At 36.9% G+C, this 20,038-nt stretch overlaps 1 protein-coding gene across 1 annotated transcript in view; it reads left to right on the top strand.

Annotated features, from left to right (window-relative positions):
* LOC139128284 (uncharacterized) overlaps nucleotides 1–18,885 on the top strand; it is a 34,150-nt gene extending 15,265 nt beyond the window's left edge. The window contains exons 2-7 of the mRNA XM_070694087.1: nucleotides 10,503–10,809; nucleotides 14,811–15,142; nucleotides 16,867–16,943; nucleotides 17,537–17,750; nucleotides 18,424–18,485; nucleotides 18,722–18,885. Coding sequence (XP_070550188.1) covers nucleotides 15,130–15,142; nucleotides 16,867–16,943; nucleotides 17,537–17,750; nucleotides 18,424–18,485; nucleotides 18,722–18,838 — 483 coding nt within the window. The 5' untranslated portion in view covers nucleotides 10,503–10,809; nucleotides 14,811–15,129 and the 3' untranslated portion in view covers nucleotides 18,839–18,885. The remainder of the gene's footprint in view (nucleotides 1–10,502; nucleotides 10,810–14,810; nucleotides 15,143–16,866; nucleotides 16,944–17,536; nucleotides 17,751–18,423; nucleotides 18,486–18,721) is intronic.
* The last annotated feature ends 1,153 nt before the right edge of the window (nucleotides 18,886–20,038 follow it).

Below are 20,038 nucleotides of genomic sequence, written 5' to 3'. Positions count from 1 at the left end.
TGTTCGAAAATAAAATTAAACAAAGTGTGCAGAAACGGAGCAATCACATGAAAAGAAAACTTTATCGCACATACAAGTTTTAGAAATACCGATACCATTCTTCTAGTGTGAAATACTGATACCATTCTTCTATTTCATTCGAAATACTGATACCATTCTTATTTGCACTATTAAACTGGCGATTCATACAGGCTTTCAAATAAACCAAGATCTGCGTTAGCCTCAATGCAAGCTTTTACGAGCTTCTCTTTTACTCTGGGCAAAATGCTTGATATACAACAATATATACACATATACTGATTCTGCACATGTGTCAATACGTTAGGTATACACGTACGTATACTAATAAATTGCAAAACTACAGTGTACACTTAGTGTGCAAAGATCTGCATTACGTATACTCATGATCTGCATAGAAATACGCTACGCATATCAACGTATTGGAATGTTTAATATACAAAGATATACGTTGCGTATGCAATTAATATTGTGTTCCATATACGTCAATATACGTAAATATGCTAAGCGCATATCAAGCATTTTGTCCAGTGTTATAGCATTTTGATTCTCTAGAGTTTTCTATTCCGACAGGTTTGGTTAAAATCTTTCTTTGTAGCAATTAAATCTATCAACTCAACGTCAGAGTTTGTCTTTCTTAACTCTTTAAATTTATTATAAAGATAACGATTTTAAAAAAGACAAGTATTGTCTTACCACACTGCTTGATTACGCTGTTTCGATTTGCTATCAGACACTGGACACGTCATGTTTTCCCCTGCCAATACCAGTGCTCTTGTGAACATATTCATTGATAAATCAACATTGGGTAGACTGTCAAGATAATCCTGTTAAAAGATGTTTCACTTCATTTGAAGACATACCTTTAGGAAACGTTCTATAAAATTTTAAAACATTCAAGGTTCCAAGACAAGAAATTGACCTTTTTAAGCTAACAATTCTCTACTGGTTAATAAGCTCAGATATCCTGTAAATTATACATTTTCGGAGCGCCTAGATATATTGAAATATTTTCCCTACCATAGTGTTACCATTGTTTGCATAACTGTCACGTGACAGGTAATTTGCATAACTTTTCAAAAATAGGTTTTCCCTATGTTTTGTTTCAATGCTTTGAAATATAAGGCTGAAATTTGTGTGAGTGCAGGCCGTCCTAGCGATCTTCCAAAGTGTATCTCAGAATTTTTTTCAAACCGTCTGAACAAATTGAAATGCCATGAAAACTTGCAGATCGGTGAATTTAATGCCACTTGATTTCTTTAAAATTGTGCTCCAAAAAAACTAAGCAAGATATAAAAAATCGGAGACGTGCTTTTGAAGAGCGTTGTGTCAGCTTGCATTACAGACGGTTTAAGTCAGATATGTTGAAAAATTGAGACAAAACATAGGGAAAACCGATTTTTTAAAGATTATGCAAACTACCTGTCACATGATAGTCATTTAAACAATGGTGACACTGCTGTTACCAAAATGTTCCCTTATATCTATTCTTTTCGTAAATATATAATTTCGGGAGGTTCTAAGCTTCTTAACCACTAGAGAATTGTTATATTAAAATGGTTGATTTCTTGTCTTGGAACCTTAAAACGCTCTATCTTTCTACCTCTATTTTGATTTTCGACATCTACCTCACAGTGATTCATATACCCTGTGTATGACAAATGGCATGACAAGGCAATATGGTCATACCACACCGTCTGACTGCTTTATATATTACTGACAAGACCTTATCTCCTCTCCAACATGTGCATGCACCACTATAATTGCTCCGAAAACATTGCCAATTTGCTAACCCGCTATCCGTCACTCACGTAGGAAACTAAGGAAATGGTTGAAGATCTCTGACACAGTGTCACGATGTCGTCCGTAAAACTAATGGACGCTTAAAATATTAATGAATTCGAAGATAAACAGGAAGGTACACAATTTATTATTCATAAATAAACGGTAAAGGAGCTCCCTAGTGACCGGCCATTGAAAAAAAGTTACTGAAAAAAGTCAAAAACCTGAAAGTCACAAACCTCGCGACCGGTCTTGAAGACAAATGGTGGCAAAAATTCCACACTTACGCTTACAGCCACGACCTCACGATCGGTCGTAGAGAAACATTACCAGGATAAAAATTCAAAGCCTGAACATACCCGCATGACCGATCATCGGGAAAATGTCGGGCTAAATTAAACACTCTACAGCCACAACCTCATGGACGGTCATTGAAAAAAAATTACATGGAAAAAAGTCAAAGCTTGAAAGTCATAATCTCATGACTGATCGTTGAGAAAATGTCGGGAAAAATACCACACTTTACGGCCACGGTCTCAACCGGTCGTGGACATAAAATCAAGTCGGTTACCTGAAAGCCATGATCATTGAGAAAAATGTCCTGAAAATTCAACATTTTACAGCCACGACCTGGCGCGATTGGTCGTGGAAAAAAAGTATTCAGAAAAATCGGAAGCCTAAAATCTACGACCGTTGACGCTTAAAATATTCTTATTGAGAGAAATTTAAGCTCCTTGTCTGTGATGAAATCAATAAGGCTACCGTCCGACCGATCAGGAGAGAAAATGTAGAATTGTTCAAAAGTCACTAAAAGCAGCCATGTGTAGAGATATCTCAGAAAAAAAATAAATTAAATCTTGACGGCATGAAGGAGAACAGACAATACCATGTAATCGTACCAGCACCTTAACAAGCAAAAAACTGAATGAAAAGTTGATGATTTTATCCATCTAGTTCTTGGCAACAGAAGCGAGCGCTGTCCGTCTTTGGGGAAAATACAATAACTTACGCTAGACATTGACGCGGAAGGAAAAAACACACAAACATTTTAAAATGAGAACGGGCAAGGAAATGTCAGCGAATTTGTAAGCCTGGTAATACCAGGCGGTAATACTTCTAGTCTAGGAAGTCTAATTCGTGTTCATTGCCATTCAAGATATTTTGTTGATACAATGTGCACATGATGAAAGTTCTTTTGAAATACCGGTAGGTGAGAACTTCATTGGTATGGATAGTAGCTGATTTATTAGCGGGGAGGCGGGGCAAATGAGTCGGTCACGGTCGATGACGGTGTGCACCGTTAATGATAGACGCTAGGTGTATGGTGACGATGGTGGCATCGAATAATATGGATATTATATAATACTGGCATAAAAGATGACATCAATTCATATTGGGCTGCCTGCAGTGGTGTTCGTTTGGTTGATGCTGTCCGAGCCTTGCTACAAGGAGGAAAGAATTATCTTTGTCTGTTACTAAAAAAGCTACCACCTCGATTGACCAAGGCGGTTTGTGTAGATGCAGAGGCTGGAAATGTGATACCTCACCCTTCAGCTCTTTCTGTGCAGGATTTGCAGAAGTTGTGGTTAATTCTCATCGTTAGCAATTTTTTTGTGACAAAAATGATACAAATTAAATCCTTATTTGGAATTTGTAGGATTGATTCAAAACTAGTCGTGTAGTGTGCTTATATATACGTTTGCTCATTTTGAGCATGATGTACGAACTTTGACATTGTATAACAAGTTTGATGAACTTGAAAATGCAGGAGTTTTCCATCGCCCGGAAGACATAGGAGTAACAGCTGAATATTTAAACCCTTCATTCCTGGTGAAGAGGTCACAAGGGGGATTTCGACTTGTCACAGCATTTGCTGATGTCGGCAGATACAGTAAGCCTCTGCCCTCTCTTATGCCTGATGTCGATTAAACTCTCCGCACTATCGCTTGCTGGAAATATATTATAACCACCGATTTAACCAGTGCATTTTATCAAATACCTCTCACAAAGTCCTCAATGAAATACTGTGATTTCGCCCGCAGTTTTGAGGCGTACGAGTTTACACCTGTTGTGCAATAGGGATGCCTTGATCGGAAACTGCCCTAGAGGAGCTGATGTGTCGCGTGTTAGGTGACTAGATTCAACAGAGCACAGTTGCTAAGATTGCTGGTGACCTATATTGATGCGGAAACTCACCCCAAGAGCTACTCCAAAACTCGGAAAGCGTCTTGAGGGAGCTTTCAAAGTGTAACCTGAAACTATCTGCCAAGAAAACTGTTACCTGCTCTCGATCCACAACCATCCCGGGATGGATATGGACAGATGGCAAGCTTACAGCAAGTCCTCACCGTGTTGCAACCTTAGCCTCATGTCCACTACCTGAAACAGTACATAGCCTACAGTCCTTTATTGGAGCCTTTAAGGTACTGGGTCGTGTCGTACAGCACACCTCTCATCTCTTGGCACCTTTAGACTGCTATTGCTGGCAAACTATCTCACGGGAAGATAGAGTGGGATAAGTTCCTCTCAGCACAACAGTCCCTCAGTCACAACAAGACAACCGTCCTCCCTCGCCCATCAGATAGACTTTGGACTGTTACTGATGGATCCACCACTAAGCAAGGATTAGGTGCAACTTATATGTCACACGCGATGACAAACCATTGCTCATGGTTACCATGTGAAGTGGAAGCGCTATGTATTGCAGCTGCTGTCAAGCACTTCAGTCCGTTCATCATATAGTCTACCCATCGAGCGTGTGTTCTCACAGATATTAAACCCTGTGTCAAAGCGATGGGCAAGCTACGCCGTGGCGAATTTTCAGCTAGTCCACGTGTCAGGTCATTCTTATCCATCGTAGGCAGATACCAAGTCACTGTTTGCCACATTTCAGGCTCTGCAAACATTCCATCGGACTTTTCAAGCTGCAACGCACCTACTCGCAGTGAGCCTTGTTGCCAAATATGCACATTTATACAGCGTACAGAAGATTCAGTGGTCAGATCGCTGTCTGTTTCTGACATCATCAACGGCCAAGTACGACTACCATTTGCCAGCATGGCAGCTTGGATCAATATCGAGCAAGAGTGTCCTCATCTACGCAGTATACAAGCTCACCTTATACAGGACACTAGACCCTCCAAGAAATTTACAAATATCAAGGATGTTAAACGGTATCCAGTACACCTACAATCGTGGTCAAACACCATGAACCCTTCTGTCATACATCAGATTTGATTGTTGTCCCACGTGCTGTACTTGATGCTAGCCTTCTTGCAGCCATACACATCAAACTAGATCACCCATCAAAACACCAGTTCAAACTGGTCATGAAGCGTCATTTTTATGCATTTGACTTGGAGAAACACTTTGACCACGTATACGAATCGTGTCATATCTGTGCATCATTGAAGAAATTGCCATGAAATATTCTCCAACAGTCAACTAACAATGCACCAGAATGTGTAGGCACTTCGTTTGCAGCAGATGACCTTAAACATAACCGTCAACCTATCTTTATACTGCATGAAACTACTACTTCTTTCACGTTCACATGCATCATTGATTATGAGAAGCACTAAACCTCACGTGACTCCCTCGCACGTCTCACCATGGAGCTATGCCCACTAGATGGCCCTAATGTTGTTATTCGTGTTGATCCAGCACTTGGTTTCCAGACTCTGACTTCTGATGGCACGCTACACAAGCTCCGTATCAGCCTAGAAAAAGGACGGACAAAAAACCAAAACAAGAACCCAGTGGCTGGGAAGGCAGTGTATGAAGTGGAGGAAAAACTTCTACGTCAAGAGCGCTCTGGTGGTCCAGTCACTCCACTCATTGTGAGTAATGCTACCGCTCGACTAAACACATGTATAAGGAGCAGAGGTCTTTCCGCACGTGAAATGTGGACACAGCATGATCAATTCACTGATGACCAGATACCACTCTCAGACGGTCACCTCATAACTCAGCAGCACAACCAACGCTTAGCCAACCACCCATACAGTCAGAAAGCAAAAGGACATGACGGGAAATTTCCTCACGAGACTATAGACGTCGGGGACTTGGTTTACCTCCAGGGTGACCAGAATATGTCGCAGGCAAGAAGCAGATACTTGGTTACCAGTATCGAGTGAGAATAGTGCTCATCAAAAAGTTTACGGGATCACAACTGAGAGCATCCTCCTACAAAGTCAAACGCAGCGAATGTTACAAAGTTAAAAACCAAGTCACCTGCCGCCCTGATTTAGCCTACGTGGATCGTTACTCAGAAGACCATCAGGTAAATGAAGATGCCATCCCTCTGGGTGCCAGCAACATGCCTTATGATAGCGCTCAGCCACGCTGTCATGAAAAGCCAGGAACCACCTGCTGATCCTCCTTACATGTGTACTGATGCCCCTCAGCCACCCATAGAACTTACCTTACCTGTAGAACGGGATACATGTACATCTCTGGCTATGGCATACCTAGAGCCTATACCGCGCGATATAGCTGATGAGTCAGTACAGTGTGGCCAGGAAGAATCAACAGAAAAGCCTCATCAGGGCAGACCGCAGAGGGAACGTCGCCAAGCATTTAGAGGACTATATCCTATTTTAAGATAGATTTCTTTGACACTGTCTCACTTTCCAGAAACAGTTTACTGGACATGCTCCTTTACTATTGTTCCTTTAACAGTTAGTGACACTCCGGCCTTTTCCCTGGGCAGTTTATTGTTGTTTGTTTAGTTTTTTATTGCTATCTACTTACCTTTTGTTGTGTAAAAAAAGAGAAAGTTGTCACGCCAGTACACCTGTTTGTATTTATGTTGCATTGCATCATGTGTACCCCGGCCGTCGCTCTCGGCCATATTGTCATTCTGATATTAAACCACGTATCTACCGTTCATCCACGTTTCTCTACTTACTGGTGCAGTGCAGTCAGTATGAAGGTTTAGCATCCGCCGTATTACTGACTCAGGTCGACATATGGTTGTTTTGCCAAAAAGCCCATCAACTGTCTAGTTTCTTGCACGGGGCATGTATGTTGAACTTTCAAGGAACCCGCCAGAGTAATTTAGGATACTATATTGGTCAAACTCGCACTGAATATTGAAGATGAAATACTTTTAGTGATTTACTCAAGTAGCGTGAACGAGTCAGTGAACTTTAAATTAGATGGACGGGACAGGATCGTCCATATATAAAAAATTACTACCTAGCCTGCTCTTCGTAGATGAATTGAGCCTGTCCTTAACTAATATGGCGAATCACAAATATATGGTGCATTGTGTAATATTTTTGTCTTTCGAGAGTGATAAAAATTGCATTTTGTCATACTTGAACATAAATAATAATAACTTCTAAGAAAAAACTTCCTGTGAATATTTGAGCTTTTAAGGGGTTGCAAAGAATAAAGCGCCACCTTGATCACTCTGCTGTACCTGTGTTAAAGATATAGTTGGTCCCAAAAGTGGGTTGTCATGCAGTTACGAGCCATCCAGTTCGACAAGCAACACGTTTTGTTCTGCGGTCAACCCAGGTTTAACCAGGGTGAATGTACAGAACACACTTTCGAAACTTAGACAGAAGAGAGCGACCTTCTCAACAACAGCTACATTTCGGCCATAATACTACGTCAGCTGGACAACCATTGTGTAATCAGGTATGTATAATTGTCCCCTTAACTAGTCGCCATGTTTTTAATACTTTTTCTTGCTTTAGATCTGTATAGAAATGTCTTCATCAGACATAAGTATCACATTTTGATGTTTTCATTCATCTACATTCCTGACCGTTGCAAATGAACACCAATGCCTAGCTTTTGAATGAACACCAATACATAGCTTTTTGTTCTCGAGCCCTTTATGCTAATATGTTTTTTTTTTTCATGTCATGCCGTACATCAGGCACAGGGAAGAGTGTAATTTTCTTGCAGCCAAATATACACAAAGAGACCCTAAAAAGACAAAATAACATGAATAGTTTACGTTCTACTGTTAATCAGTAGAATGTAAACTGAAGTCTTGAGAAGATTACGCATTTCTATCTTTTACTTTTCTCTCAAATTGCAGTCATTGTATAAAGATGTTGCGAGGATTTTGATTTGATCTGACCGGACTCTTAATTCTTGTAATTCTTCTTCAAACTGTTGGCATACAGCGTTGGCCACTGCTATAATTAGTTAAAATGCTTGGCAAATAAGCCAATTTTTTTTATCAGAAATCCTGGGGACAACACTTTTCACTCCTGACAAAACCTTTCCAAACTTCTAAGAATTTGGATCAATATGATGCGTAAGCGCTGGGAGTTTCACACAATTTCTTTAGCCAATGTTAATGCAGTATTGTTTATAGCAAATAATAACATCGTTTCAGCAATGTTAAGAAGCTGAATATAAAGAATTAAGAGATAGAAATATCACGCATTTTTCATAGATATTTGCAAATACGAATGTAAATATCATTGATATTCAAAAACTCAGTGATCCTTGTCTCTTATTTATTCATTTACTGCCTCTGTGATTGGTTACCCTTTTTACTAATCTGTTTTCAATTTATTTTGTCTCACAGGCCATGAAGGCGATTCGCCGTGTGCTTCTTTATGATAAATGATGACAACATTAATATAAAGGAAAATGAGGGCGACTCCACACATCGGCTCTACCAAGTTTTTTTAATATTACAATATTGTTAATAAAAGGATGTTTGCATTTATTTTGTATGGAATACATGGCGAGACAACGGTGAATCGAGTGTGCTTTAACCCTAGTCATGTGATCTGGGTCCCCGGTAAACCGTTTTTTTTTTATTCAGTGATTCATCTTAACGGTGTTTGAGAACCAAAAATGGGGTTCCTTCATCAGTCGCTCTCTTGTTTTATATTCCCTCCGATAGGTTGTGTAATAAAGTCATCTTCGTCCTCAAAGAATAGAAGCCAGATTCGTTATTGAGAAAGTTAGCCACTATTGACTGACTCTATAGTGAGCGATTCTGAATGTTTCGAAATTCTAAGATGAAGGAAGTCATTCTGCATTCTGAAAATAGTGAGGAAATTAGAACCTAATCTCATCTTATCAACGCATCATGATTGACCAGTTTTTACCACTGCAGTTGACTCAAGTGTTCAAATATATTATTATCTCTTGTCATTCCACCCGTCCCTCCACAGTTTAGGTCTCTTAAAACCACTTGCCAATTACTTTGTAGTGAACTTTGGCATACAGGAATATTTATATCAAAGTACTTGTTCATTTGCTTCAAAATTTAGTGGAAGGTTCCTACAGCCGAAACAACCGAGTAAAACTTGATCAAAATATAGTGAAGTTTTCCTGAGATTATATTTTGGGGCAATTCCTCCCATTTTATTAAAAAAACATCTTCTAAGAAATTAATGCTCGACTGATTGCTTTGAAATTTTGCGCTTAGGTTACCAGAGGCGATACGAGTAAGTTGCCTTCTGATATTTGTTTATCCCCACAGATGTTTTGTACTGCATGCAAATACTACGAATACTATGAAGGGGCTCTGTTAGCCGCAATTTTGCTTGTTTCTTTCCAAACGAAAAAGAACGTGTGCTATACTAGGTTAGAAAAAAATCAAAAGGGATGTGCAGAAATTCCTAAATCTGTGCAACATACAACTATTTTGAAATATTGTTTACAGTTCTAGTGGCTTTTATTCGCCATTTCGTATGTAATTTTCAACTGTCTGATTGAATCCCAGTTTTTAAATAAATTTCTTTTATTTGTAAATATTTTCTGTGTTAAATATGTGTTGAATGTGTGCGATAAGTGCCACTGAGAAAGTATCATGTCATCATGTAGGTAAAAGGTCTTTAGAAATATAGACAAAATTTAACCTAGATTAGTTCATCTTGTCCTCACCTGATTTAAATATGAAATCACAACCGTGACCCTCAAGTTTAAAATCGGGTTCAATGTTTTTATTTGTAGCAGTAACTCACTTACTATCCTAAGCTGGCTTTCATTGATTTTCATTGACAGTGGGTGAAAGTCTTCCCTGAAAATCCAGTATTGTTCTTTCCAAGCATTCTAATGTTTGAGAAGCTCAATCCAAATATGAATTACTGCAGATGCCATACATAATAACGTCAGTATTTAAATGAGAACTGTTAACTGGACTTTATGTAAATCCTGAAAAATAAGCAGGAAGCGCTGCTGACACATTGGCCGGAAATAAATGTAAATACCGGCCAATGTAGCTTTTTTATTTACAGTAAATAATAGACAAAACAGGAGATGTCTTCACAATGTATCAACAGTGCATATACAGGTAAATACGGGCTGAAGTTCCGTGTATAACCATAACTACATGGCTATATTTACCCGTATCTGTCTGAATTTGCAGCAAATACAGCAAAAATACAGGTTCAATAAACTCTAACACGATTGGAACTAATTTGGGATAAATGGATTAACATATTTGTTAAATTTCTCAAACGCGTTAGATGCCATATAGCTTAATGTAGTAATATTAACTCTTACAAATTACTCATAAAAAGTGTTTAACGTAAAAACAAAAGCAGATGAGCTTACATTTGCAGGTTAACACAACCTTCCTTCACCATCCAATTATCCTAAAGTAGTTCTAATCGTGTCCTCTGTATTTTAGCCTTTTAATGCAGTGCAAATAAACAGTTTTCAAATTGACGGTTATGCAAGGTGAATATGTCTTATTTTTTTATTTCTCTGCATGTCAGCAAACCACGGTTCGCTACGTCGATGTTACAGAGCAAAGGGCCAAGGCCGCAGCAGCAAGACAACAGAGCGAATTTGATAAAGTACGAGATGTTAAACGCAAGCAAAATGAAAAGGTCAACACTGAACGAGAATCGTTGAAAAAATATCGCTTTGGAAGTATGAATGGTATAGCTGCGTTTCGGGATTTCAATATAAAAGATATGCAAAATCCTGGATCACTCAGAATAGGCCTTTTCGGTCCCGCAGGGGCAGGAAAAAGTAGTTTCATCTACTCATGTGAGAGAACCCTCACAGACGAAATTAGAGGTAAGATGACTATTTATTTCTATCCCTTGGACAATACAACACCTATAAAATTGATTTTCCAGTAGAAATGACTTTCGATTTCTTCATTGCTGTAAAGCCATTAAATAATAACGTTATTTAAATAACCCGATCATTGCGGAAATTCGCAATCATTAAAGTTATCCCCTGCGTACACTCTTAAACGAGGACAGTGTTCCCTTAACTGAAAGTACCAAAACCACGCCGCTATGCTTTTTTATATACTAGTAAACATTCTGCTGCATTCAAGATTATTTCAACAATAACAAAGTCATAAATTCAATACTAATAAAAACAAAACAATAAAAAATGTCGTGAGTTAAAGTTGTTTCGTGTCCATTCACCACAAAACACCATTTAATATTGGACTATTTAAATATTTAAATAAATAAACAGAACACCCACCATTCTTCATCTGTTTGCTTCTTGCAGCAATTTTTGAACTTAAATTTTCTTTGAGCAAATATTCATATTGTGTCTAGCTCGCCAATTTTGGGTTTTGTGACCACATTAACATTAACACTTTGTGTTTACTTGTTTTATTGCGCTCTATTGAATCGATTGCATCAGAGATAAATGGTCAATTGTCATGGATCACTCGTAAAGGTAATATGGCACCGATGGAATTTCTGTCGTAGTTATAAATACCTTTTTGGATGTCTGTTTTCTGATATTCATACTACACTTTAATGTAATTTTCCTGTTATAGTCATGTCCATAGAAAAATGTTGTGATATATTTACTATCCAGGGTCAATTTACGGATGATAGAATAGAACGTTCAGCATATTGATGATCAACATACCAGAAATAAAACACTGGCAACATCTTGTGTTCAGGGACATTGGTTGTGGGTTTTCAAAGTTGCGGTGTCGGTGATTAATTCTGCAAGGCATCGTCTAAATTATCAGATAGAAGGTGTTATAAACAAAGATAAAAATCTCCTCATCATGATTTATAATCAGCACTATCGTGGGCGAATACACGTGGGTTTAGATAATACGCCAGACAAAAGCATTAAATGGACTCTGACTTTTAATACTGTCATACAACTTACGTTCATGAGGTTGGATCATGCTACTGCCAGCGTAAAAGCGGTATTTGGAACGAGATTTTGAAACCGGCTGTGCAAACAAATCGTACAATTCAGTTAATTTAGGCCATTTTGAGGAATCCTCCTTGAAAGATTATGAGCCAGAGTCTACCTTTGAACTAAGAAAATTAGAATTAGGAATGATCGCAGATTAAGAGCCTAAGAAACTAGAAATAGAAGACAGAAAGAGAGGGAATTACAAATGGAGAAAAAGAGAGAGGCATTAGAAAAGGAAACATTACAAATGGTAGAAAGACAAAGCGAAAAAGAATTTCAAATGGAAGAGAAACAAAGAGACAAAGAACTGCAAATGGAAGAAAGATAAGAAAAGAAAGAATGAGAGGTAAAAAGAAAGGAAATAGAACATCGGTTACAGGTAGAAATGAAATGCTTAGAGCTTGGGCAGTCAGGAAAAGTCTTCCATTCAGACAATTTTGACATCACTAAGCATTTCAGGTTAGTCCCCCTTTCCAAGAAAAGGATGTTGACATATATTTCCTTCATTTTGAGAAAATTGCACAGAGTCTGAATAGGCCTACGGAGTCGTGTTGCAGAGTGCTTAGCCTTTGGTGGTAAAGCAAGATAAATTTACATTCAGTAATCAGTAGAGCAGGCTTCAAATTGTGATTCTGTGAAGGCATTAATTCCTAAGGGCTATGACTTGGTGTCTGAAGCTTACCGTCAGATTTTGGAATTGTGAGAAGGCAAAGTATCAAACTTAAGTTGAATTTGCTCGAACAAAAGGACAACTGTTTGATCGTTGGTGTTCTTCTGAGACGGTCAGTCAGAATTACGAAAAAATACGACAACTTGTTTTGATTGAGGAATTTAAAAGCTGAATTCAGAGTGACATTAAGACGTTTATCAATGAACAAAGGCAGATACATAGGAACATTCTCAGGGTAACTGTCCTTAACGACCAAACAACCTTGAATTTCATTAGTCATGTTTGGAATGTTCTTGATATTTAATTACTTGTGTAAGAGAGATAATTTTTGACCAGTAATTAGCATGTCAATAAAATTCCTAGATTGTTCTTATATGATTATGTAAGCACATGACTATAAATAGGGACGTGCAGTGTAATTTTAAAGTCTTTTGAAACTCCAGAGGTATTAATTTCAAGACTTTTCAAGACCTTGACTGCCAACGCTGGATTTATACTGTGACTTGGTGCAACTTCAAGCCTGCAAGCCAAATGAGTGTTACAACTCTGAGATTGGAGGTTTGCCGTCCCATCTGGGAAAAGTAGTCTGTACACTTTTACCGCTTTTATTCTATACCTGACTTAGCAATTACTTTTATTTCTCGAAATAAATGTCATTTCAAACGGAAGCTGCTGAGTTCACCTTTTGGTTGGTTTCCGACACGCATATATATATATATATATATATATATATATATATATATATATATATATATATATATATATATATATATATATATATATATATATATATATATATATATAATATATATATATATATATATATATATATATATGCGTGTATTGCCACTGCCGATTTCAGAGGAGCCTCTCATCTCTGTAGCACTTTCAAAACCCCTTACCAAAATCTTTACAATTTTATGTTACAATTATGTAAAATGGTGCCATCAAAACATAACGGTTGGAACGTGGTAGTCGTCTATACAGGTTAAAATTTATTAGCTGATCTCAAAATGACCAGGGGCCGAACACAACTGCTTTTGGCTCTGTACTTCAAAATAAGGTTTGATTATATTTCATCAGCATTTGTTCAATGGACATCTTGTTTGGGAAATTAAATATGTGTACATTCCACTATGGACACCTGCGAATCAGAGAATAACAAAACAAATTTACATATTTGTATATTGAGACTATTCTGACACTCAGTATTACTTTGTAATTGTATTACTAATTTCAAAAATGTTTATTTAAACTTAAGAAATAGAGGTGTAACCAAATTACGTATACCCAATGGGACTGAAAGATTAAGTTATGTTTCTATGTGTGTGGGTGTATGTATGTGCGTCCGTTGACTCAAATTTCTCAGATATCAGAAGCGTCGTTATTCAAACGTTGTACAATGCTTGCTCCATGTGTTATACATATGCACGTTGCCATGTTTTGTGATAAGATCCGAAATAACTGCCTTGAAACCGTTTGTTTGGCGTGCATCTGTTCACGCACATTTCTCAGAGATTCCGGGCGATTTAATTCAAATTTGGTACAAGAATTACTCCCTATTTCTTGCATTTGCACATCACGATGTTTTGTATAATGCTTCTATAGGGTCACGTGCTGGCCTTTTTATTTCTTGTATTTAATGTCCATGCGTCCATTCATGCAAATTTCTCAGATATGCCGGGAACGATTTCAATCAAAATTTGTACAAGTATTAATCCCTATGGAGTCATGGCAAGCAAATAGGCATAATTAACAGCCGTGTATTTCCCTTTGTGCCAAGTATTTTCAACTTATGTTTTACCCTGACATTGTGAAACTGAGTTCCAGACCTTAACAGGTCTACAGTTGGGAATCATTTATACTACTTACATATTATGCGTAAGTGACGTCCAGATCTGCTACAAGATCTATCACAAGTAAAAAGTAAAAAGTCCAAATAACAATATTGTTACAATTGATCGCTTACAACACCAATATCACTTCATCAAAATTTGTATATCGATGGTTATCGAAGTGTTTGAAGCACAACACTCACACAAATTTGTATTAACATCAATTTACGGACGACAGAAATGAAAATAATATTGTTTATCAATAACGATCTTAAAAACACAATTTTCTAAAGCGTGCAATTCTAGGTAGTCCATATACTTATTATAATAAAAGTAACTGACATAAAGGTACAGATTTTGCTCACGACGTATTTCCTTAATATTAACAGGAACATTTGACGTTAAAGTACAAAAAGCTGAGGGTACAATCCGTGTGGGAGACTATCTCTTGGGGGAATGGCATTTTAGACTGGTTGACACACGTGGCTTCGACGGTTTCAGCAAAGGAGAACTAGATGCATTTCATGACATCATCTTTGGTAACCTTAGAGAAGGGGAAGAGATTGATTTTCTAAAAAAAGTACAACGAGGAAAACGAAAGGAGATCCGGAACTGTGGATACATAGCGTGGTGTTTGTTCTCAGTGCCGATGATCCTCAACTTTGGGAAGACGATTTGAAAGATTATCTTAACCCATTCCGGGCATATATGAGACCTAAAGGTAAACGAGTGTTAAACACGATTGGAACTGATATGGGGTAATTGCATGGTGAAGTAAGGTCGTTTAAATCTGCAAATATAAGCTCACCTGCTTTTCTGTTTTAAATGACACACTTGGTTTTTTATGAGTAATTTGTGAAGTAGCAACATTCGGCTATATTGCAACAAACGCGTTATAGAAATTAAAAACACAGGAAGTTCCCAAATAAGTTCCAGTCGGGTTGTTATAAGGCTCTAGTAATTGTAGTGATCCGTATGGTAAAATATATTAGTAAGACAAAATGTTTATTTTTCATGCACGTACTACGGACCAAGAGTATACTTAAGTGTACGGTATTCAGTGAAGCATATTCCCTAGGTCACGGCGCTTTTAGCCGGTCGTATTGACGACGGTGAAAATTGTATCAATTTTTTTTCAAACGATTAGCGATCAAAATCTGCTCGCGTGTCGCTAGTGTGTTCAGGTCACGTCATGAATATTTCTACAATAACCCGTTAATATTGACTTATATATCATAACATCAATTTATCCGTTGGTTTCTTGTTTTAAAATTAAATCGGCGACACGTTTTTTAGTTTAGGTGATACGTTTTACGTTTCAACACATGTAACGCACTTTGGTGTAGTTTTGCGCCATTATGAACGGGGAACTTCACTCGAATGAGCAAGACAATGTCCCAATGTATCAATGTATCAATTTTGGATAAAAGAATATCGATCGATAACGTTCACTACACGATTAGAGGAAAGACTCTGCGCCCGTTCGCCTTCCGTTCAGTGTTATTTTTGTAATTTACTGGAATTTTCGTATTTGATATTGGCCCCAAAGTCGAATAAATTACGACCACTTCACAGCTATTCGGTCTGTACAATTTAAAAGACTCTAACTGTGTAGAATGCTTCAATATATGACTCTGATATTCAATATTGTTTGTTTATTTTAAAGAGTCTAATTTTGACAAGGAAAGTCCTGCAACATGACAGAAATACAAGACATTAAATTCATATTGTAAACAACTTATGCAATGGCAGGAAAACCTGAATAATTACTTGTTTATAAGTATTTTTATGACAGAAATACAAAACATTATATTCAATATTGAAAACAACTTATGCATTTGCAGGAAAACCTGAATAATAAGTTGTATATATGTTTTTTTATGACAGAAATACAAGGCATTATATTCAATATTGAAAACAACTTATGCAATTGCAGGAAAACCTGAATAATTAGTTGTCTATAAGTATTTTTTACGACAAACATACAACACATTGTATGCAATATTGAAAACAACTTATGCAATTGCAGGAAAACCTGAATAATTACTTGTATATAAGTATTTTATGACAGAAATACAAGACATTATATTCAATATTTAAAACAACTTATGCAATTGCAAGAAAACTTAAATATTTAGTTGTATATAAGTATTTTTATCAACATTAGTGAAGCTAAGCTAACTCTTTACCTATGCAAATTATGCATAAATATGCAAATAAGGCCAGACATGACTCTTTAATTTTGACCAAATAAAAATTTAAGCGTCATAGTAAAATATTATAGAAAAAACCTCAAAAGTGATTTTTTTTTAACCAAAAGGGCTCATTCTCATTCCATGGCTCTATTGACATAAATCTCTTAATCACATTTTTGTGTATAATCAAATCATAATTAAGAGCTTTATTACTGCTAAACCACACGTTTGTTAATTTGTCTAATTTCAGGAATAGCACCAATAACAATTTTGACCCATAAAGATAAGCTACTAGAGGAAAATCCCGATAAACTGCAAGAAGCTGTGGTAGGTAGTGATTTCGATGATTATATACGACAGCGCTATGTTGTACACATCATTAATGAAACATTTGTAAATTTAATCCTAAAATGGCCTTCACATAGTTTCCGTGTTTCTTGGAAAGTACATTTACTGGTCATGGTACAAGTATCGTGTACCCACTTTCTAGCCTTCTTACAACTTAAAATCAGTGGAACATTGTGTTTTTTTGGGGGGATAATGCAACAAAGGTAACATAATTACATGTTACAATATTGCTTAAATCGTCAAACATTAAAGAAACTGACCACAGCGACCTCCTGTAATTTGCCAACAAGCGAAAGGTAAATGCAGTGACGTTTCCACAGAAATAAATGTGGTAACATTCAGTCATTTTTATCCTCAAATGGCCTCTAAAGTTACAACTACTAAGAATTTATAACCAAATTGTGAGAGAGAGAGAGAGAGAGAGAGAGAGAGAGAGAGAGAGAGAGAGAGAGAGAGAGAGAGAGAGATGCGCTTGTTTGCGCCTCTGTTCATGTGTATTCGTGCGAGATGTGTGTTGATATGGAAATTATGATAATTCAATCGAGTGAACACTGTCTCGCTGTATTTAACAGGAGAGAGCTTCTACTGCAACTGGAAGTTCCCTGACTCATACTTTCTTCATAACAAACTACATCGGTACTGAAGACCAAAATCCTGACATAGAGCTAGATGTTTGCAAAGTATTAAATTTTGCATTGGCTATGGGAGAGCGTTATGTAAAGTTTGCAAAGCATGACGAGAAAAAGGAAAAAGAAGTCACCAGTAGGCTGGAGGAAATGGAATTAGGTAGGTCTCTGTCTGTCTGTGTCTGTCTGTCTCTATCTCTGTCTGTCTGTCTCTGTCTGTTTGTTTGTCTGTCTGTCTGTCTGTATGTCTGTCTGTCTGTCTGGTTGTCTGTTTATATCAGGCTCTCGAAAAACAAAATATTAAAAAAAACAATGCCGCTGCCAAAGTGACCTTTACAAATGACCATGCATATTTATGACATACGGTAATTCTATGAACGTTAAATAAATCGGTCAAGACATTCATGAGTTGCAGCTCTAGACATGAAACAAGAACAGGCGATAACCAAATTTGCCACGTGGCTGCAAACGGGGATCGCTTTGCGAAACATAGGAAGTACATGTGTTTGGCAAGGTTATGTCTTTGTATCAACATGAAACAAACCTGACCTCATGTATTGGCTGAATGTCAAGACATCCAAATTGTTAAAAAAATGACTGGTTGTGGGACATATTTTATCGTTTTCCACAGCAAATCTCCGGTGATACGTGTGACACGAACTTTATCCTGCTTTGAACGAAATTAATTTTGGCTTCTTTAAGAACATACAAGCATTGACGGAAAAGTGACTACACACTGACATAAGTAACTCTCATTCTCAAGATGGATGCAGCCTAACAAAACACACAGAGTGGATTGAATTTTAAATACGTCAACTATTTTTCACTTTCAGGTGAAAGAAGCAAAACGATTCGAGATTTTTTTGATGAACTACGATCAAAGCATTCACTATCGGTAAGTCTTAGATTACTATATTCAGTACATTATGTCTAGATATGCAATGTATATATTGCATGACCATATTTAATCCAGTTTCATTGTTGTTCAAAGACTTCTAATTTCACCAATGTAGTAGTTAGTTTAATTATTTATAAGGAATAGATACGGAATAGAGATGGTGACGTACATAAACATAAATATATAAGCTCTCATATAAATCCTCTGTGAATATTTTTTTTTCTTGTTATCAGGCAGAGAAAGTACAACAAATTGTTTCTACATTGGAGCAGAATGGCATAAAGAACGCAAGTGCGCTTAAAGCAACATGGAAAACAACCAAAACCAGGTTGACACTATCAAGAGCATGACAAAGTATATTGAGGATTATATGGATGAGTTGTCAAATTAATTGACACTTGCACATTTAGTAGCATAAGTCAAATTTGTGTAATTAAAAAATGTATTAGTTATTCGTATCGTATATTAGGCCAATCTGTAGTGTTATGATATGCCTCAATAAACATAGTTATCTACAAGGCACGATATATGCGTTTAATAACTACTTTTTAAAAACCGTTTTCTATACCAGCATTAAAATGAAGTTTGTTGCTAAAATTCAATATGTAGAACCATTAACATATATTTTACCTCTTGATTCTGTTTTCCAGTACGTTTACATAACTTTTCTTAGATCACAAATTTTAAAAATCATCTTCCATTACATAACTTGATATCAAAAAAAAAGTGTTGTTCATTCCTTTGTCTTTTCTACATGTTGAAAATGACTGCATTCCATTCATAATTAAAAACATAATGAGAGTTACTACCTTAATCTGGATTTTCCGGAAAATATTTCATGTGGTTCTGTGTACGTGATTACCCAAATCAAGTGGAAGAAGAAGAGAGCGAATAAAAAAAATGCCTCTCCATAACTTGAAGATTGAAATACGAACTTAAAAGTGCTAATCTAATTTTACATATAATTATAATATAGCTAGCAAGAGGCATTTTGATCATTTTGCAAATGTTTTTAAATTGAAAGTAAATAAAAAAAATGGTTATTGAAACAAAAATATCTCCAACCCATCTCAGTTTTTCAGGTTTGTCATTTGGCAGCTGTCTCAAGGCAGTTATAGTCTGAACTACTTTTAGCTGACATATGATGTTTCCTGTGCTGATGTATCCGAGATTCCTACAGCATATAGAGCCGTATGTAAATGTCGCATATCTATTTACATAATAAATTTAATTTTATTATGCGCTTGAGAGATGACTGACCGGGGATATCGACCATGAGCTATTCAGTCGCATTTACCAATAGCACACGACTCGCTCTATGCCAAAACCGGAAATGCTCTTCCTGTGACCATGTCTAGCTATCGTCCAATGCAATCATCGTAGTTACTCGGTCATTCCCCAAAAGCACACGTGTTAGACTCAATCATTCACTTCACACAGCAATACACAAAAGTATATCGTACTCACCGATAGTTTGCGATTTTATTTGTTTTTTTGTTTTTGTTTTTGTTTTCACTTACATGTAAGCTGTGTAATAAAGGGTCGTAAAA

Source organism: Ptychodera flava, unplaced genomic scaffold (assembly GCF_041260155.1).
Source record: "Ptychodera flava strain L36383 unplaced genomic scaffold, AS_Pfla_20210202 Scaffold_47__1_contigs__length_1083325_pilon, whole genome shotgun sequence".
NCBI lineage: Eukaryota > Metazoa > Hemichordata > Enteropneusta > Ptychoderidae > Ptychodera > Ptychodera flava.
The sequence above is the reverse complement of the archived record's forward strand: the minus strand, read 5'-3'. Positions and strand labels throughout refer to the sequence as shown.